The sequence below is a fragment of the Lolium perenne genome, chromosome 5, assembly GCF_019359855.2.
Source record: "Lolium perenne isolate Kyuss_39 chromosome 5, Kyuss_2.0, whole genome shotgun sequence".
NCBI classification, from domain to species: Eukaryota; Viridiplantae; Streptophyta; class Magnoliopsida; order Poales; family Poaceae; genus Lolium; species Lolium perenne.
Window position 1 is genome coordinate 7920441 of NC_067248.2, and position 22047 is coordinate 7942487.

At 42.7% G+C, this 22047-nt stretch overlaps 1 protein-coding gene and 1 pseudogene across 1 annotated transcript; one reads left to right on the top strand and one right to left on the bottom strand.

Annotated features, from left to right (window-relative positions):
• Window positions 1–6130: 6130 nt before the first annotated feature.
• Window positions 6131–8820, bottom strand: LOC127303282 (putative protease Do-like 14; annotated as a pseudogene).
• An 8023-nt stretch (window positions 8821–16843) lies between these two features.
• On the top strand, window positions 16844–21641 carry LOC139831395 (uncharacterized). Its single transcript, XM_071820659.1, has 9 exons — window positions 16844–17170; window positions 17330–17990; window positions 19060–19699; window positions 19809–19897; window positions 19996–20348; window positions 20411–20614; window positions 20720–20816; window positions 21009–21148; window positions 21429–21641. The coding sequence occupies exons 1-9, from the start codon at window positions 16844–16846 to the stop codon at window positions 21639–21641; spliced, it is 2724 nt and encodes a 907-aa protein (XP_071676760.1).
• The last annotated feature ends 406 nt before the right edge of the window (window positions 21642–22047 follow it).

Sequence of the window (22047 nt, forward strand, 5' to 3'; positions counted from 1 at the left end):
CGTCGAGGTGGCCTCCATGCGCCAGGAAGAGATGAGGACGAGCTCATCCTCGTGATATTTGGGACGAAGGGGTATTTCGGGCTGCTGCTGGGTTGTGTTGGGCTGGTGGTGGAGTGTGGTGCTGGGCTGCACCATGGGCTGCTGGTGGGCTACACGGCCAGGTAAGTCCAGGTGGGGTTTTTCTTCTTTTTCTCTTTTATTCATTTCCTGTTTTGTATTTCTATTTTTGAATTCTGTTTTTAATTCAAATTTGCATCTTTTTATTTTGCAGGCAATTGTCAATTGGAAATTACTGAGGACTAATAAGAAGATCATTTTCATACTGAATTGTTCTTGAATGATCATTTAATCTTTATGTATGAACTTTCTCTTGCAACTTTTAATTAATCATGTTTTTGTGCTCTCATTATAATTTCCATTTTTCTTGTGAATCAAATATTTGGATTATTATAGTTGATACTTTTAACTCAAAGTATTTCAAAGGTTGTATTAAAATTTGGTTTGAATTTAGGGAATTGGTCACTTGCATTTTATGTGAGCACTTGTTTGTTAGGGTCTTGTAAGTTTTATTATAACCATACCTCAAAGGTGGCACTAGGATTATATTTAATAACACCTTGAATTACTTAGAGTAGGTATTACTCTCATTATGGGTTGGTTTGAATTAAGTGGTTGATCTCCACCATGGTTCTAATCGAATGGTTTAGCACTAGGTTATTCTTGAGTTCCAAAATGAAGCATGAGCTTTAATTAGTGATCAATTATAGGGTTCTCATCATATTCACCTAATTGCAATGGGTTTGAATCTCAATTAGGACTTGGTTTTATTTGTGATCACCCAAGTGATTCTCAAACTAGGGTTGAGTTATAATTCTAAGTTGTGAGATGAGGTGACACCATATTGCATGTGCTAGGGTTAATCTCCCCTAACCATTATAAGGTGGTTGTTTATTTAACATTTAATGTTCTCCTCTAGTAACTATGATATTGAGAATTGGTTTTATCTTCTATTAATTGGCTTCTATTATTAACCTTAATTTATCATTTAAGTAACTACATTGGTTATAGTTCTTTTTATAGTTAACTTTGGTCATATAGATATATGGTTTCTCACCATATAAAGCATAGAGTTTAACTCTAAGGTTTTCTTAGGTGGTTTAACTTCTGAAGTATGGATATTGTAGGATTCTACTTATGATCACCAAGTGGTTCACAAGTAAAGGTTGGGATATAAGCCTAGGGTTGCTTACTAATGATCTCCCCATAATTTTATGTGGTGAATGATATCTACTTATCCTTTTAAGGTTTATCTTATCCTCACATATCTCAAGAACATGATCATGGTTAGACATGATCAACTTGTTCTTGATATCAATTCCTCAAGTTCTTGGATTTTATGATCATCACTCAATTTATAATGATCAAGGTTTGGCTTCCTAAGGTATCTCTCCTGAGTTAGGTTTCTCACTTCTAAGATCAAGTATTGTCTTGATCAAGTAAATATATACTTTCTTTTATAGTTGTTGCGGTCAAAACCCACCGGCGGGCAGCGACGGGCAACACAGTAGAGCCGGGAACAACCTAGGGCTACGGCTGGCCGAGGTCCCTCCGAGCGACGGCCCGCAAAGCTTCTGGTACACACGTCCGATGCTGATGCAAGGGCGTGCCACCTGACCTATACCTGGTCAGGAAGGTGATGGAGATGCCTCACTTAGTTTCCTGCATGGCATACACGTAAACATTAAATACGAGCCTCGATCGGCTCTCAGGTTATCCTGTGAATCGGCTCAAGGAGCCGATCCACCCATGATTCGTACGAGGTGCACGAATATATGGTGGTCCTGCTTGATCAAGATAAAGCTAATTCAATCTACGACGATTTAGGGTTTTCACCGCATAATCGGATCATCCTACTCACGATTGGGCCTCGCGGCCACGCACGGTGATCGTAAGCCGATCCTAGATAGGGCCTAAAAACCAACACGAGGTTGATCCCCGGAACATCCTGTCTAGGACTAGCAAACGACACCCTACGTGCCGCTGGATCCTCCAACCCTTTGTAAGGCCTAACTATTGCAGATATTAAACTAATCCTTGATGAACAAGGAGCAACCGTAACGGATCGGATCTACTAAATAATGATCAAGCGGGGTGCCGCCCCTACACCTAAGATAGGTGTAAGGGCGGCTAGATATGCAAGGGTTGCACTACGATAGCATGTTATACGAAGAACTATGCTAACCCTAACACATCTATGATAACTACGTTGCTCGCCATCAAAAAGGCTTCAGTACGAGCAACGCATGAACAACATAAAGCTTGTGCTGCCTAGATCGCAAGATGCGATCTAGGCAGCATGTTGCTTACCGGTAGAAACCCTCGAGACGAAGGAGTTGGCGATGCGCCGAGATTGATTGGTTGGTTGAACGTTGGTTGTTGTTTATTCCATAAACCCTAGATACATATTTATAGTCCAGGGGACTTTCTAATTTAGGCGTGCACCTAACCGTGCACGGGTAAAACTCTATCTAAGATACGATCTACTATATTACAGATATATGGGCAATCTAGCCCAACTTTGCATATAAGGCCGATCCACGTATTTCTTCCGTATATAATCTTCAAGCCCATCTTGATCGTGGCCCACCTCTGACTTGGTCAAATTCTGGTGATAACAATAGTTTCTTGAATGGGCATGGTTATGGTTGTCTCAATTATCTTGAGTATAACACCATGGGTTGAGCTTTCTCATTTAAGAATGGTTATTCTAGGGTTTATGGTGTACTCCTAATATTTAGTTAGGTTGCTGAGCCAAAGATTCAATTGTCTATCTTAGTTGGTTTATTCCACTCCTTATTTCACTAAGTCATGGATATAGTCTTATTCCATTTGGTATTTGGTGATCTCACCACTTCAAGGTGGAATGGTTTACCTAATACTTTAGTTCAAAGTTTAACATTGATTCTTAAATAGGTAAAGCTAGAACTAGTATGATTGGTCTCTCTCTCATTTGGGAAGGACTTGAATAATACTCTAGGGTTCCTCTTGAAGATGATGATTTGAATACTTGGATGTATATCCAAGGTTTAGCTCAAGGTTTGTTATTGCTTCTCTAATAATTATAATAGAACTCTCACCTCTCTAGGTTTGATACTTAACTATTTGGAATAGAGAAGAATATATATTTCTAGAGTTGATCTCCTTGTCATGTTTCCAAGAATGAAGTAAAATGAATACCATGAGGTTCATGGTAGGATCATGGATTAGTTTAAGACATGGAAAAGATAAGTGAAGAATGGTTTCTCCATTTTATTGTTACTTGGTTTGCAATTGAATTGGTGTTCATATGTTATGACAAGGATTACCTTATTATGATCTGTTATGAGATCAAACAATTGATCATTGATTCAAGTGTTGTTGTGTTGATTTTAATTCCATTTGATCTAACCCCTTAGATCAAATCATCTCTACCCAAAACAATGTTTTAACAAAGTCACATTGAGGTTTATAGCGCTTGACTTGATGAGCTACTTCAATTCCACCAAGGTCAAGTGAAACTTCAGTTTCTGTGACTGTTTTACTTTAAAACGCGAAAATTCCCCAGATTTTCTATGCATGAATGCAATGCACACATCTGTTTCCTCTATTTTTTTGTAACCCCAATACCTGGGATATTACATAGAACAAGTGAACCGTCATCATCGTCTTCACCGGTATCCCATATTCGTGAGAGATGGATGCCATGGTACTTGCATGAATGGCGAATGTGGCAGGGGTTCTAAAAAAATACTAGTTGTGGTTATGAACATAGGCGGATTCAGCATCCCTGCAGCCTGTAGCCTGCGCACTTGCCCGGGATTGCTGAATGGATGCTTCCTTGTATCAGTGCATTATCATGGTGATTTGAATAAAATTAGCATCTTAAGCCTTACAAATGAGTAGTTTTCCCATGCCTCCAAATACTCTTGGGTTTGCTACTGGTTATGAAGGGTGCGATGACCGAGATATTTGAGCACACCTTTATGTGGTGCTCCGCCCGTGAACATGCATATAAAATAAGACATATTACTTTCTAATAGTAGTATTATATTAATGCTAGTTGTGAATCCTCAACTCCCCCCAGAACACTTAGCCCTATTGCAGTTAATTTCATCATTATTTTACATTGCTTATTCTCTGTCTGCACTTCCTACTCGTTTTCTTTTAGTACTGGTTTGCTCCCAAACGCTAACACCATAAACACTTTCAACATACTCTTGTTTGGGATCGATGATAACTTGGAGACACACTTTGGTAAAATCATAACAAGAGGCATAAATACCATTACTAAGGGCTTTGTGTGGTTCGATACTCTTACTTTGAAACTACTTTGAAACTATCTACATACATATTGTGCACTTACAAACATCAATAGTTTGAAGCTAAACTAAAATTATAATTATGATTCCAAATGATGTATCATAAAATTGGACTAGCATCTTTGCTAAATTTGTACTATTAACAAGACCATCACAAAATCTCTAAGAAACAAGACGACATCAACTAAAATGCTAATTGTACATGAGGTAGATAAGAAAATAAATATCTCAAACTCAAACCAAAACAATAGGCGGTGATGGAATCGTGTAGGAGATCGAGGGCGATGGGTGCAATATGTGGGGATCCGGAAGCGCCACAAGAGGATGGCTCGTGCAGCTGTGGCCTGACCAGTGATGTGGTCCAGGGGATGGACGCTAGAGAGCAGGGATGCCCCATCGATGCATGAGTGTCAGGGCGGCTTCATATACACACGACCTACTCGGATGCACATTGATACATTGGGAGGGTGGCGTATGGCGGGTTGATATGCCACTTATTGAGGTGTCCAAATGAAAAAAAGGCAATGCCCGACATAGACGAGCAAAATGCAGGTTGCCAGGAAACAAAACCTTGCTTGCTTTTTAAAGTAATAGAGATTGAAAATTCGAGACCATGTAGCTTAGCTATCAATCAATCTATATAATTATGCAAATCTTAGAATTTTGTGTTGTTACAGAGAGAAGGATGATATCTTTAATCATAGGTGAGCAATAAAAAATTAAAATACAGGGATGCACAAAATATGAAAGAATGTGGAGTAACTTATGCAGATGCAATTATAGGTCGTGTCACCGGTGCCCACGTGAATGGTCTATAGTATGATCATGTTCCGCTGCTAGATTTTAGAAAAAAACCAAAGGATAACATACATGTGGAACACACCACCTATATACATTGTCTTCACCAATCATTTTGCACATCAATGCCCAAAGCTACCCGTAGCTTGGCCTCTTAATGGACTTTTCAACAAAATAGCGACTAACAGATCATTCTCTAAGCTACTTTTATGGTCCATTAACTACATTTCAAAAAGGCACCATAATATAAGTATGAAGAGTATAGCATATTTATGCTAGACTAGCTATAGTGTACTTGGTGATGCCACCACCAACACACTGATGCCACTTCTCAACCCTGGCTCAAGAGGTCACTTGCCCGACACATTTTGCTTTAGATTGCAACGAAACAGACATCCCTTTTCAAGTAGTGATAGGACGAGTGCCTACACAAACGAAATAATCTCTGTCAAGATGAATGTTTTCTTAAAATTTAACTGAAAATATGTTTCTTTAATGCACGATATTTGCACAATACATCAAGTACATGTCAACTAATGTTTAATTTAAGATTTCATGTTGGGTTCTCAATTTCTCAAGGAAAAACCATGCATTAATAAAATGTACAAGTCTATTGCATGATGGATATAACCTTCACAAAACCTACTGAATTTATAGAAGAGAAATCAATATGTGCATAAGAAAGTAAGAAATGCAAAGAAAATGCAAATGCAACTACTATTCCTTGCAGCGAAGCTGTGTTTACGCAACTTTTAATAAGAACTAATTGAGTTGTTGCATAAAATATCTAGCTATGGATTCTAAACTAAAAATATAGCAATGAAAGATGGGCCATATTCTAAGTATTCCAACCAACTCCACATTCAGCATATTATTCGAAGTATTCTAAGCAACAACACGCATTCAACATGATAGTGCTAGTGTTATATGCTTCTAAGCTCATTCTCGGGGGTACTAACTTGAATAATCATAGCTTAAGATGCACAATCACAATCAACTACTACGTTAAAATGGAAATGTTTACCTCTTACAACGACTTCTCCACAATCAGATATGTTTGTAGTCAAATTTGCAGTTCTTCGGAGAAGTTTCACTGTGTCAAATACTTGAATCTATAGAGTCAATAATATTATTTCTTAGTGATATGGTCGGAATAATTCAATCGAATGCTTTCAGTTAGAACATAAACATAACTTACTGAAATATCTATTTTAGCATTCAAGGCATTTCCTTCCTCAAAATGGTCCTTGCACCTGTCCATCAACATTTTCTCCAGCTGACGAAATTACGAAAGTAAAGAGAATAACGTGTCACATAAATGTATACTCTCTTTCCATTTAATTTAAACTCAATAAATGTACAGTGCACCTACCTCAATTGTAGTATAAATATATTGTCCATTGAAGCATTCAACAATATCACCAATGTGGATTCCTTGTTTCTCAGCATGTGATTCTTTTGACACCTAATGTTCAATTGGCCATGATTACTCGCATTTGAGAAACTATTTTAGGAAAACTAGTAACACAAATGCATAAACAAATAAAAGTTAAAAACACTATATACCTCTTCAACAATAAGACCTTCCTCAATGTTATACTTGCGCCCCATCTTCTCAATATGAGTTGTGTCTAGAAGCTTGATGGAACTAAACTTCATTCCAAGGTGGAGCCGAGGGATGCACCTGCACCAAATAAAATCATTTAATACAACACATATAAAGAAGGATTTCGTTCTAATATAAAGATAAAAAAGTTAGTATGAAGATGAGGCATCTTTCTGCTGCAACAGAGCATCAAATTTCCGATAGTGTGTTTTGACTAATAGCTTTTGGGTTGCAATTAACGGAGGTGCACCTAACCGAGTTTTGGTTAAATATGGTTGTCTCATATAAATAGTCTAAGCGAGTTTTATCTCTTTGTCGTTTTAGGTTATGAATCTTTATTAGCAGACGAAGTTTCTTGCACATGTATCAACGAAAGGCCGCTCTCAGTGATGTACTAATAATACTTCAAACTGATGTCTAATGGGAGTTAGGTAACATTTCTCTAGGCAATACTTTTCCTAGCATCATGAACATGCACTTATGTGCTTAAATGTAAAATGACTTTGTTACGGGAAATAAGCATAAAAATGACAGTAGAGCCCAGTTATCCAGAAAAAATAAACGTGGAAACGTATGTGTCATAAACAGAACTTGTGTGTGCACGTGCGACATTACAAGATAAAAGCACCAATTTTGGAAAGTTAGCAAACAATATTTCTACAAGAAATTATAAACGTGGAAACGTACGAATCTTTTCTGAGAACACTATTTAATCAGATCGATTGTGTTTTCCAACTCCAACAACAAACAGACAAAAAAAGGAAGAAATGAGCTTAAGATGGGGAAAGACGTACCCAAACTTCCTCCACAAGTCAATGGACTTAACCAAGATAGAAGAAGGTACAAAAGAGTCTTTAAGGTGATCATTAACCAAGCCCACAACCTTTCCATCTAAGCCAATGATGGATCCTCCATCGTCTTTGCACTACAACATAGCAGTGGCGACAAATATTACAATCTCATGATAGCAAAGTAGCAACATAGGAACGTAAAACATAGAGTTAGAATCCAATTATGCTGCGCACCTTATAGTTCGGATCTTCGTGGTAAAAGTACATGTAGTGATGTCTCTCATACTTATTTGGGTTCAAAAGTTCCACCCTACCATTGGTGATCCTTAGATCCATACTTCCATCTCGTCCAAGTCGGATAACCTCCTGGCCGCAATGCACTGTCTCGTTAAAAGATGGCAACTGGACTTCTAGGTCCGCCTTAACCTCAAAAAAAGCAAGATCATAGTGCTCCTGGTGGTAGAGGAGTCGGCCCTCTGCAGTGGTGCCGTCCCGCAAGTGAACTGTAACCTGAAATGGCAGCTGCAGATGTTAATATATACCGCCACCATTTGAGCCTAGTAACTGGGACATCGCAAATGGTTTGATTTGAGACGGAGTAGATGAATAGACGATTGAACTAATGTTTATGAAGAACTCACGCTAGCTTCAGCATTGAACTCATCTCTGCCTTTCCATTGGTTCACCGTGGGATGCTTCGTGCGAATAATATGCGCGGTCGTCAGAACGACGCCGGTTTTGCTCTTCTCGCTCCAGTCGATCCACAAACCGCAGCAACCGGTAAATGGTTTCCCATCTGCAAGTACTTATTACTTAGTCAGCGGCAAGTATTTTACATAGCAAGCACGATGTTGTCACATACGTACATATACATACCGAGGGAGGACGAGAGCCTGACGACAGATTTGGCGGCACGAAGCACCGCCGCTTTCGCCAAGTCACGGATGGGGAGAAGCTGCGGCCCGGGAAACATGGACGAAGGATCCCAGTCGCCGGTATAATCAAAATGACACAGATCATTCAGAGCACCTAGCTTAGCTTCATATTGGGCTTTGGCTTGCTCGAATGCGGCGAGTATCTCCGGATGGGCATTCGTATCAGCTAGCTCGTCGGGGATGTATGGCTTGCGGAGTGGGGAACTGAGTGTATAGGAGGAGACCACCAGCTCGGCATGTGAGGAAGCGACAATGTCTGGCTGGACGCTCCTCTTCTTTGCCGCCCTCTCCGTCTCCGGCGCATCGTCGCGGGTCCGGTCAGGCTTGGTCATCTTCTCAGCTCGCCGACAGTGCCGCCGCTGCCTCTGCACCGGAGAGAGGTCGGGAACTGGGGATTGAGGGCGACGAGGTGTGTGTCGATAGCAAAGCCAGGGGCGGGGCTATATATTTTGCCGGGACCGCCAGGCCGGGTTGTTTCCGTCATGGACTCAACCTCGTGGTCTACTCGGATTCAACCTCTCAAGGACGACATTAGGGGCCTACACGGCCATTGCCTCTGAGGGACGTTTTATGATCAGTCTAGGGCCCAAAATAAGCAGATGCTGATTGGAACAGAGGATCTAGGCTCGTTTCCTCTCAGATATTTAGCATTTGAAGATAATAAAAAGTTTGACGCACCGTGCTTCCACTTTGTTCTTCATAGTAGAAAAACAAAATGCTTGAAACGAATGCAAACTTTGAATCGTTAATACGCTGCGTGAGACCACACGCAAGGCGACATGCCACTGTGCATGCGTCGAAGAGGATGGCACGGCCATGTGGGAGGTGAATGTAAAAGATTTGAGTCCACATACTTGATATTTACTACCTAGTTCAAAACATGTACACATTGTCAACTTCTTCTTAAACTTATTGTAGCTTGTAAGACAAACTTGACTGCAAAAGGTTTTGAATTATGCTCATAGGCCATAGCCCAATTTATACTCAAGACGTTTCGATACATATGGTTACCTAGCCATGTGCTAGAAACCGTTTTTAAGATATTTGAAAGCTCATACACTTCAGGGATCTATACCATAAGTACAGATACTAACATACACTAGATGGTTCATGCAATCATCAAAAATAATATTGGATGCAACTTTTGTTATAAAATACAATTCAGATTTAACACAATATACGTATGTTTGAATATATGCACTACAATTGTATGATACAAATAGTACAGCTACCATTTAACATCATTGCTGCAGTTAACTATACCAAATAAATAAATAAAACTTATACTGGTTAACGTTGTAGCAAAGAAAAAATGTTCTTATAAAGTATAAAAATCCAGTACAAATTATAATTTATCTTATTTTCACCTAAAATTGGAAGAATTAGTTTCTTACAATGTGTTTGAGGATGTGATGTCTACGTTCCCCCTCCTTTCCTGTAGACAGTGTTGGGCCTCCAAGAGCAGAGGTTTGTAGAACAGCAGCAAGTTTTCCCTTAAGTGGATCACCCAAGGTTTATCGAACTCAGGGAGGAAGAGGTCAAAGATATCCCTCTCATGCAACCCTGCAACCACAAAGCAAGAAGTCTCTTGTGTCCCCAACACACCAAATAGGTGCACTAGTTCGGCGAAGAGATAGTGAAATACAGGTGGTATGAATAAGTATGAGCAGTAGCAACGGTGCCAGAAAATAGCTTGCTGGCGTGTAGTTGATGGTGGTAGTATTGCAGCAGTAGTAACACAGTGAAACAGTAAACAAGCAGTAGTAACGCAGCAGTATTTAGGAAGAATGCCTAGGGATTAGACTTTCACTAGTGGACACTCTCAACATTGATCACATAACAGAATAGATACACTCTTGTTGGATGATGAACGCATCGCGTAGGATTACACGAACCCTCAATGCCGGAGTTAACAAGTTCCACAATTTGTTCATATTTAAGTAACCTTATAGTGTAAGATATATAGATCAAAAGACTAAACCAAGTACTAACATAGCATGCACACTGTCACATTCATGCATATGTAGGAGGGATAGATCACATCAATATTATCATAGCAATAGTTAACTTCGCAATCAACAAGAGATCATGATCATAGCATAAACCAAGTACTAACACGGTGCACACACTGTCACCTTTATACACGTGCAGGAGGAATAGAACTACTTTAATAACTTTGCTAGAGTAGCACATAGATAGTAGTGATACAAAACTCATATGAATCTCAATCATGTAAAGCAGCTCATGAGATCATTGTATTGAGGTACATAGGAGAGAGATTAACCACATAGCTACTGGTACAGCCCCGAGCCTCGATGGAGAACTACTCCCTCTTCATGGGAGCAGCAGCGGTGATGAAGATGGCGGTGGAGATGGCAGCGGTGTCGATGGAGAAACCTTCCGGGGGCACTTCCCCGCTCCGGCAGCGTGCCGGAACAGAGACTCCTGTCCCCCAGATCTTGGCCTCGCGATGGCGGCGGCTCTGGAAGGTTTCTGTGGTTTTCGTCAAGCGTATCAGGGTTTTCGATCCAGAGGCTTTATATAGGCGAAGAGGCGGCGCAGGAGGGTCGAAGGGGCGACGACACCATAGGGCGGCGCGGCCAGGGCCTGGGCCGCGCCGGCCTATGGTCTGGGGGCCCAGTGCCCCCCCTCTGGTCCTTCCCGGGTGTTCTGGATGCTTCCGGTGAAAATAGGAACTTGGGCGTTGATTTCGTCCGATTCCGAGAATATTTCGTTACTAGGATTTCTGAAACCAAAAACAGCAGAAAACAGAACCGGCACTTCGGCATCTTGTTAATAGGTTAGTTCTAGAAAATGCACGAATATGACATAAAGTGTGCATAAAACATGTAGATAACATCAATAATGTGGCATGGAACATAAGAAATTATCGATACGTCGGAGACGTATCAGCATCCCCAAGCTTAGTTCTGCTCGTCCCGAGCAGGTAAAACGATAACACAGATAATTTCTGGAGTGACATGCCATCATAATCTTGATCATACTATTTGTAAAGCATATGTAGTGAATGCAGCGATCAAAATAATGTATATGACATGAGTAAATAAGTGAATCATAAAGCAAAGACTTTTCATGAATAGCACTTCAAGACAAGCATCAATTAAGTCTTGCATAAGAGTTAACTCATAAAGCAATAATTCAAAGTAAAAGCATTGAAGCAACACAAAAGAAGATTAAGTTTCAGCGGTTGCTTTCAACTTGTAACATGTATATCTCATGGATATTGTCAACATAGAGTAGTATAATAAGTGCAATAAGCAAGTATGTAGGAATAAATGCACAGTTCACACAAGTGTTTGCTTCTTGAGGTGGAGAGAAATAGGTGAACTGACTCAACATTGAAAGTAAAAGAATGGTCCTCCATAGAGGAAAAGCATCGATTGCTATATTTGTGCTAGAGCTTTGATTTTGAAAACATGAAACAATTTTGTCAACGGTAGTAATAAAGCATATGCATCATGTAAATTATATCTTATAAGTTGCAAGCCTCATGCATAGTGTACTAATAGTGCCCGCACCTTGTCCTAATTAGTTTGGACTACCGGATCATCACAATGCACTGTTTTAACCAAGTGTCACAAAGGGGTACCTCTATGCCGCCTGTACAAAGGTCTAAGGAGAAAGCTCGCATTGGATTTCTCGCTATTGATTATTCTTCAACTTAGACATCCATACCGGGACAACATAGACAACTGATAATGGACTCCTCTTTTATGCATAAGCATATAACAACAATTAATAATTTTCTCATATGAGATTGAGGATATATGTTCAAAACTGAAACTTCCACCATGGATCATGGCTTTAGTTAGCGGCCCAATGTTCTTCTCTAACAATATGCATGCTTAACCATAAGGTGGTAGATCTCTCTTACTTCAGACAAGACGGACATGCATAGCAACTCACATGAAATTCAACAATGAATAGTTGATGGCGTCCCCGAGAAACATGGTTATCGCACAACAAGCAACTTAATAAGAGATAAAGTGCATAATTACATATTCAATACCACAATAGTTTTTAAGCTATTTGTCCCATGAGCTATATATTGCAAAGGTGAATGATGGAATTTTAAAGGTAGCACTCAAGAAATTTACTTTGGAATGGCGGAAAATACCATGTAGTAGGTAGGTATGGTGGACACAAATGGCATAGTGGTTGGCTCAAGTATTTTGGATGCATGAGAAGTATTCCCTCTCGATACAAGGTTTAGGCTAGCAAGGTTTATTTGAAACAAACACAAGGATGAACCGGTGCAGCAAAACTCACATAAAAGACATATTGAAAACATTATAAGACTCTACACCGTCTTCCTTGTTGTTCAAACTCAATACTAGAAATTATCTAGACCTTAGAGAAACCAAATATGCAAACCAAATTTTAGCATGCTCTATGTATTTCTTCATTAATGGGTGCAAAGCATATGATGCAAGAGCTTAATCATGAGCACAACAATTGCCAAGTATCACATTACCCAAGACATTTATAGCAATTACTACATGTATCATTTTCCAATTCCAACCATATAACAATTTAACGAAGTAGAAACTTCGCCATGAATACTATGAGTAGAAACCAAGGACATACTTGTCCATATGCTACAGCGGAGCGTGTCTCTCTCCCATAAAGTGAATGCTAGGATCCATTTTATTCAAACAAAACAAAAAACAAAAACAAACCGACGCTCCAAGCAAAGCACATAAGATGTGGTGGAATAAAAATATAGTTTCAGGGGAGGAACCTGATAATGTTGTCGATGAAGAAGGGGATGCCCAAGACGCTTGAGTCTTCTTGATATATGCAGGGGTGAACCACCGGGGCATCCCCAAACTTAGAGCTTTCACTCTCCTTGATCATGTTGCATCATACTCCTCTCTTGATCCTTGAAAACTTCCTCCACACCAAACTCGAAACAACTCATTAGAGGGTTAGTGCACAATAAAAATTAACATATTCAGAGGTGACATAATCATTCTTAACACTTCTGGACATTGCATAATGCTACTGGACATTAGTGGATCAAAGAAATTCATCCAACATAGCAAAAGAGGCAATGCGAAATAAAAGGCAGAATCTGTCAAAACAGAACAGTTCGTATTGACGAATTTTAAAATGGCACCAGACTTGCTCAAATGAAAATGCTCAAATTGAATGAAAGTTGCGCACATATCTGAGGATCATGCACGTAAATTGGCTTAATTTTCTGAGCTACCTACAGGGAGGTGGACCCAGATTCGTGACAGCAAAGAAATCTGGAACTGCGCAGTAATCCAAATCTAGTACTTACTTTTCTATCAAAGACTTTACTTGGCACAACAAAACACTAAACTAAGATAAGGAGAGGTTGCTACAGTAGTAAACAACTTCCAAGACACAAGTATAAAACAAAGTACTGTAGTAAAATAACACATGGGTTATCTCCCAAGAAGTTCTTTCTTTATAGCCGTTAAGATGGGCTCAGCAGTTTTAATGATGCACTCGCAAGAAATAGTATTTGAAGCAAAAGAGAGCATCAAGAGGCAAATTCAAAACACATTTAAGTCTAACATGCTTCCTATGCATAGGAATCTTGTAAATAAACAAGTTCATGAAGAGCAAAGTAACAAGCATAGGAAGATAAAACAAGTTTAGCTTCAAAAATTTCAGCACATAGAGAGGTGTTTTAGTAACATGAAAATTTCTACAACCATATTTTCCTCTCTCATAATAACTTTCAGTAGCAACATGAGCAAACTCAACAATATAACTATCACATAAAGCATTCTTATCATGAGTCTCATGCATAAAATTATTACTCTCCACATAAGCATAATCAATTTTATTAGTAATAGTGGGAGCAAATTCAACAAAGTAGCTATCATTATTATTCTCATCATCAAATATAGGAGGCATATTGTATTCATAATCAAATTTATCCTCCATAACAGGCGGCAACAAAAGACTACTATCATTATAATCATCATAAATTGGAGACAAAATATCATCAAAGAAATTTTCTCCTCAATTCTTTGGGGACTAAAAAGATCATGAAAACCAGCTTCCCCAAGCTTAGAACTTTCTATATTATTATCAACAATGGTGTTCAAAGCATTCATACTAATATTACTACCAGCATGCAAATAAGATTCCATAGGTTTTTTAATTTTCGCATCAAACAATCCATGTTTTAAATCAGGAAATAGAATAAGAAGATCATTCTTGTCCATTATGCCAAACTAGTGTAAACAAGAAACAAAAAGATGCAATTGCAGGATCTAAAGGAAATAGCTTCGAGTACTTACGGCGCCGGAGAATAGCTTAGTAGCCGAGATCCGGAATGTGAGTACCTTTTACCTTTCCTCCCCGGCAACGGCGCCAGAAAATAGCTTGATGTCTACGTTCCCCCTCCTTTCCTGTAGACAGTGTTGGGCCTCCAAGAGCAGAGGTTTGTAGAACAGCAGCAAGTTTTCCCTTAAGTGGATCACCCAAGGTTTATCGAACTCAGGGAGGAAGAGGTCAAAGATATCCCTCTCATGCAACCCTGCAACCACAAAGCAAGAAGTCTCTTGTGTCCCCAACACACCAAATAGGTGCACTAGTTCGGCGAAGAGATAGTGAAATACAGGTGGTATGAATAAGTATGAGCAGTAGCAACGGTGCCAGAAAATAGCTTGCTGGCGTGTAGTTGATGGTGGTAGTATTGCAGCAGTAGTAACACAGTGAAACAGTAAACAAGCAGTAGTAACGCAGCAGTATTTAGGAACAAGGCCTAGGGATTAGACTTTCACTAGTGGACACTCTCAACATTGATCACATAACAGAATAGATAAATGCATACTCTACACTCTTGTTGGATGATGAACGCATCGCGTAGGATTACACGAACCCTCAATGCCGGAGTTAACAAGCTCCACAATTTGTTCATATTTAAGTAACCTTATAGTGTAAGATAGATCAAAAGACTAAACCAAGTACTAACATAGCATGCACACTATCACCTTCATGCATATGTAGGAGGGATAGATCACATCAATATTATCATAGCAATAGTTAACTTCGCAATCTACAAGAGATCATGATCATAGCATAAACCAAGTACTAACACGGTGCACACACTGTCACCTTTACACACGTGCAGGAGGAATAGAACTACTTTAATAACTTTGCTAGAGTAGCACATAGATAGTAGTGATACAAAACTCATATGAATCTCAATCATGTAAAGCAGCTCATGAGATCATTGTATTGAGGTACATAGGAGAGAGATTAACCACATAGCTACCGGTACAGCCCCGAGCCTCGATGGAGAACTACTCCCTCCTCATGGGAGCAGCAGCGGTGATGAAGATGGCGGTGGAGATGGCAGCGGTGTCGATGGAGAAGCCTTCCGGGGGCACTTCCCCGCTCCGGCAGCGTGCCGGAACAGAGACTCCTGTCCCCCAGATCTTGGCCTCGCGATGGCGGCGGCTCTGGAAGGTTTCTGTGGTTTTCGTCAAGCGTATCAGGGTTTTCGATCCAGGGGCTTTATATAGGCGAAGAGGCAGCGCAGGAGGGTCGAAGGGGCGACGACACCATAGGGCGGCGCGGCCAGGGCCTGGGCCGCGCCGGCCTATGGTCTGGGGGCCCAGTGCCCCCCCTCTGGTCCTTCCCGGGTGTTCTGGATGCTTCCGGTGAAAATAGGAACTTGGGCGTTGATTTCGTCCGATTCCGAGAATATTTCGTTACTAGGATTTCTGAAACCAAAAACAGCAGAAAACAGGAACTGGCACTTCGGCATCTTGTTAATAGGTTAGTTCTAGAAAATGCACGAATATGACATAAAGTGTGCATAAAACATGTAGATAACATCAATAATGTGGCATGGAACATAAGAAATTATCGATACGTCGGAGACGTATCAGGATGCACTGAATTGGGCCTGGAATTGGTTATTTGGGATACACAATTCTGATGTTTGGTTAGTCATAGAATTTAGGCGTAGAAACAATCCTCAATTCCAAGCCCACCGTGCCGCCTGTGTCCACCTATGCTAGCGAATATGGAGCCCGAGACCTCCGTATTCGTTTGGAATCGAACGAACCGTTTTGTTCCCACGGTTCATCCCTGTTAACGTATGTGTTAGCTAGAATATGACTTGGCATAACTGGTGCATAAGTTTGTTAGTCTGTTAGCTATTAGCTGTAGATAGCTATGAGTTGTTGTAACCGATTGAGATCCATCCCATGTAATCTTGCCCAGCACGGCTGTGGCCAATATATATATGACGAGGTGCCGATGGATTCAACCATCGTGGCCCTAAACCAATCTCTCCCTCTCTCTCTGAAAGTTTACATGGTATCAGAGCTACTCTGACAAATGTCGTCATCCTCGTCCACCCTCGCCATGCCCTCCATCTCCTCTATAGTCACCGTGCGGCTCACCCATGAAAACCACCTGATGTGGAAGGCTCAGTTCCTAGCCTATCTTCGCCAGCACCAGCTCCTCGGCATCGTCAACGGGCGCGAGAAGGCGCCGCCAGCCACGGTTACGATCCAATCTGCCGAGGGTCGTGCCGCCTCCCAGGTGGCCAACGCCGACTACACCACCTGGTACACCAAGGACCAGGCGATCCTGGGTGGCATCCTCGCCACCGTTTCGGAGGACATCCTCCCACATGTCATGGTCGCCACCTCCGCTGCCCAGGCATGGGAGCAGCTGGAGCACATGTTTGCATCCCGCTCCCGCGCGCGCCTCATCTAGATCAGGGCGCAGCTGGCGATGCCAAAGAGGGCCGGCACGTCCAGCACCAACTACTTCAAGCTGAAGAAGACGCTCGCCGACACTCTGGCTGCCATCGGCTAGCCTCTCCATGCCGACGAAGTCATCGCCTACATCCTCTCCGGCCTCGGCGCCGAATACGAGTCCCTCGTCGCTGCCCTCAACGTCAAGGTTGACCTCACACTCAACGATGTGTACTCCTACCTCCTCTGCTTCGAGCATCGCCAGGAGACCTACACCACCACCGATCTCCAGATCGGATCAAACTCTTCAGCTAACTTCGTTGGTTCTGGTCGTCAGCAGGGTGGCGGCAATGCAGGCCAAGGCGATGGCAATCAGGGCGGATACATTCAAGGCGGCCAAGGTGGCCGCAACTGCGGCGGATGGCGCCCTGGCTACCAAGGAGGCGGTGGCTATCAAGGTGGCCGCAATGGTGGCCGCCGCGGCAATGGCGGTGGAGGCTCCAATGGCGGGCAGCACCCGATCTACCAGCTCCGTGGCAAGATCGGTCATGTTGTGGTGAAGTGCCACAAGCGCTTTGACTGTTCCTTCCATGGCGAGGAGGAGCAGCCGTCGGCCAACATCGCCGGCACCAATGCTGGTGGGTACCAAGCTGGGTACCAGGTGGATCCGAACTGGTATTCGGACACTGGAGCCACCAACCACATCACGAGCGACCTCGACCGCCTCTCCTTCCGCGAACTCTACCACGGCAACGACAACGTCCAAGTGGGCAACAGAGCAGGTTTGCGCATTGAACACATTGGTCATAGTTCTATTAATACTTCCACTTCCAAAAATCTTGCACTTCGTAATGTTCTTCACGTACCACACATCACCAAAAACCTATCTCTATTCATGCTTGACCAAAGATAATGATGTATTCGTTGAGTTTCATCCCTATTTTTTTGTTGTTAAGGATCTAGCAACGAGGAGAAGCCTGCTTCGCGGACCATGTAGAGCCGGACTCTACCCCCTTCCACCGCCCACACTCCTTCATCATGTCAAGGCCGCCATGCTTGCGTCAGTCAATAAAAAGCAATGGCATCATCGCTTAGGTCATCCGTCTTCCCAAGTGGTTCAATCCATCCTTAGTTTGAATAAGCTTCCCGTTTGTGGGTCGCATGATGCGTCGGTTTGTGATGCATGCCAACAGGCAAAGAGTCACCAACTTCCTTATGGTCCATCTAGTTTTGTTGCCAAATTTCCTTTAGAACTTGTGTACTCCGATGTGTGGGGGCCAGCAACTCAATCAGTTGGTGGTTTTAAATATTATGTTTCATTCATTGATGCCTTTAGCAAGTTTACATGGATTTACCTTTTGCGTGCTAAATCTGAAGTTGAGCAAGTCTTTATTCGCTTCCAAGCACATGTTGAGCGCCTACTCAATCTTAAAATTCTTTGTGTTCAGTCGGATTGGGGTGGCGAATACCAACGCCTCCATCAATATCTCCAAACTAGTGGCATTTCACATCATGTGTCCTATCCATATACCCACCAACAGAACGGTGCTGCCGAGCATAAACATAGACATATCGTTGAAACATGACTTTCACTTCTTGCCCATTCGTGTATGCCTGTTCGGTTTTGGGATGAGGCCTTTTTAACCGCTACTTTCCTCATTAATCGTCTTCCTACACATGTTATTGACAATGCCTCTCCCATGGAACGCCTTTTTCAATCTAAACCAGATTACACGATGCTTAAGTTCTTTGGTTGCGCTTGTTGGCCCCATCTCCGACCCATGAACAACATAAAGCTTGCTTTTCGCTCCAAAGAGTGTGTCTTTGTTGGTTATAGTTCACATCATAAAGGCTATAAGTTCCTCGACGTCTCTACTGGACGCACCTACATCTCACGTGACGTCGTATTTGATGAATCCGTTTTTCCCTTTGCACGCAAATACCATGTTTCTCTTGACACATCTGAGTATGTTCCACCATCATATGTCCACCTTCTTGCACCCACTGAGCCCCACAATCCACCCATACCTGCCCATAGTGGAAGTACTAATGGATCTAATGATCTTGTGGCCGATGAGCACGCCATTTCCTTTGATCCCTCTGCAGGAACACGCACGGATTCCACGTCGTCGTCCTCACGTTGCATGGAGCATACAACAGACGCGGAGATCGAGGACGCTTCCGCCGTCGCCAGCCCCGGGCATGCATCACGAGAAAGCTCTCCTGCGGCTCGTTCTGGTTCTTCTGGGCCGGCCTCGTCGCCTGGCGGCCCATCTTCGTCGCCTGATGGCCCATCTTCGTCGCCTGCTGGCTCTCCGTCGCACGTTGCTCGCTCGACCGATGCTGCAGCATCCGCTGAGGCTGTTCTGCCTCGGCCGCACACCAGGTCTCGCTCTGGAATTCAGAAGAAATTGGTCCGTACTGACGGTACTGTTTCCTACACCTGTCAAGCTGTTCCTGCTGAGCCTGTTAATTATGTTGAAGCTGCTCGGTTTGCTCCCTGGTGAGATGCAATGGATGCAGAGATGGCAGCTCTGCACCGGAATGGCACCTGGCGCCCTTGTTCCGCTTCGCTCTGGTCTGAATGTCATTGACAACAGATGGGTATACAAACTGAAACACAATGCCGATGGCTCTGTTGATCGCTACAAGGCCCGTCTGGTCGCCAAGGGCTTCAAACAACGTGAAGGTATTGATTACGATGATACGTTTAGCCCTGTGATCAAGCATACCACCATTCGGATTCTCCTCACATTGGCCGTGTCTAATCGTTGGTGCATGCGACAGTTGATGTTCAAAATGCATTCTTGCATGGTGTGCTTTCTGAAGACGTTTACATGTCTCAGCCTCCTGGTTATGTTGATTCGCGCTATTCTCGCTATCTTTGCAAACTGCAGAAGTCACTTTATGGTCTCAAACAGGCCCCCCGCGCATGGTTTTCTCGCCTCAGCGGTCGGTTGCTTGCTCTTGGTTTCCGTGCCTCAGCTGCTGATGTGTCTCTGTTTATATTTCGGAAAGGGGGCCTGAGCATGTATTTCCTCATATATGTTGATGACATAATTGGTATTATCTCATCTTCTGCAGTTGTTGATCGTCTTCTTGCTCAGCTTCGTCGAGACTTTGCGATCAAGGACCTTGGAGTGCTCCATTATTTCTTGGCATTGAGGTCAGTTCTGTTGCTGATGGTATTGCTCTTTGTCAGCGCAAGTATATTCTTGATTTGCTGAAGAAAGCTAATATGACGATGGCCAAGCCTTGCACCACTCCTATGGCGGTTACTGACAGGCTCTCTAAGACCTCCGGTACTCTACTTTCCTCCACTGATGCAACACAATACCGCAGTATAGTTGGAGCATTGCAGTATGTCACCTTGACACGACCAGATATTTCTTACAGTGTTAACAAGGTTTGTCAGTTTTTGCACTCGCCCACTGATTCGCATTGGACAGCTGTCAAACGGATCCTTCGGTATCTTCAGGGTACAGTAACTCATGGATTGATATTACGGCAGTCTTCGTACTTGCTTCTCAGCGCTTTCTCTGACGCTGATTGGGCGGGTTGTCCTGATGATAGGCGGTCTACTGGAGGTCATGCAGTATTCTTTGGAGGTAATTTGGTTTCTTGGAACTCTCAGAAACAGCCTACTGTTTCACGGTCTAGCACCGAGGCAGAGTATAAGTCGGTTGCCAATGCCACTGCAGAACTTATGTGGATTCAGGCGTTGCTTCGAGAGCTTGGTCTCTTTTTGCATCGACCACCTTCTTTGTGGTGTGATAACATTGGCGCTACTTACCTCTCAGTTAATCCGGTGTTTCATGCTCGCACTAAGCACATTGAAATCGATTATCATTTTGTGCGCGAGCAGGTGGCTAAGAAGGCACTTGAGGTTCGTCATATATCAACTCATGATCAGCTAGCAGATGTTCTTACCAAGCCATCAGTGAGTTTGAGCACTTTCGCAGCGATCTCAATGTACTCCCTACGTTTCGATCGAGGGGGGATGTTAACGTATGTGTTAGCTAGGATATGGCTTGGCATAACCGGTATATAAGTTTGTTAGTCTGTTAGCTGTTAGCAATAGATAGCTATGAGTTGTTATAACCGATTGGGATCTATCTCATGTAATCTTGCCCAGCACGGCTGTGGCTAATATATATATGACGAGGTGCCGATGGATTCAACCATCATGGCCTAAACCAATCTCTCCCTCTCTGTGAAAGTTTACAGTCCCTCCCCCTACTTGCGGCCATGCTGATGCCGCACCAGATGAAAACGGCACTGCCACCGTTCGTGTCGTTCCACGCCGTTGCGCCGACGCCCCGCAGCTGCAGCCGCGGCCGGCACCCCTGGCCGTGGCGCTAGGCTCCCCATCCGCGCACAGTGGGCAGGACGAGAACATGGCCACCATCTGGATCAGCAACCTCCGGTACTAGATGAAGGAGAACTACCTCAACACTCCACAACTGCTTCAGCTACACCGGCAGATCCACGGCAGTTAGATATTTTTAAGATGGGGACTAGGTCGATCCGCGATGGACAAGGAGCTTGTGAAATTTCCTGTCTTGGTCGCGCCTCAGTAGCCACGGCAAGGTTTGCAGCCGTAAGCTGCATCTGATGTTGTGGCAGCTGCAGATACAATCTGCTATTTTGGCCAATGTATTGGTTCATGTGCTAGTATCAGCGACGGTCCGATCTGATCATTTTTGTGTATGATTGATATAGGCACATCTCATTACAACGAGGCAAGAGCTTATGAACCGATCTATTGATTCATGTGTTAATCGGTCTACTAGTCTATGATATGGATAAACAGATCAACGGCTTTGAAAACCACTTCAG

Bases quoted from the DNA above. Each gene is read 5' to 3' on its own strand.
- LOC139831395 (XM_071820659.1), top strand. From the start codon at position 16,844: ATGTCGTCATCCTCGTCCACCCTCGCCATGCCCTCCATCTCCTCTATA. The intron at 20,817-21,008 runs GTAATTTGGTTT...CTTACCTCTCAG, and splicing joins TCATGCAGTATTCTTTGGAG to TTAATCCGGTGTTTCATGCT. The intron at 21,149-21,428 runs GTGAGTTTGAGC...TCTCTGTGAAAG, and splicing joins ATGTTCTTACCAAGCCATCA to TTTACAGTCCCTCCCCCTAC.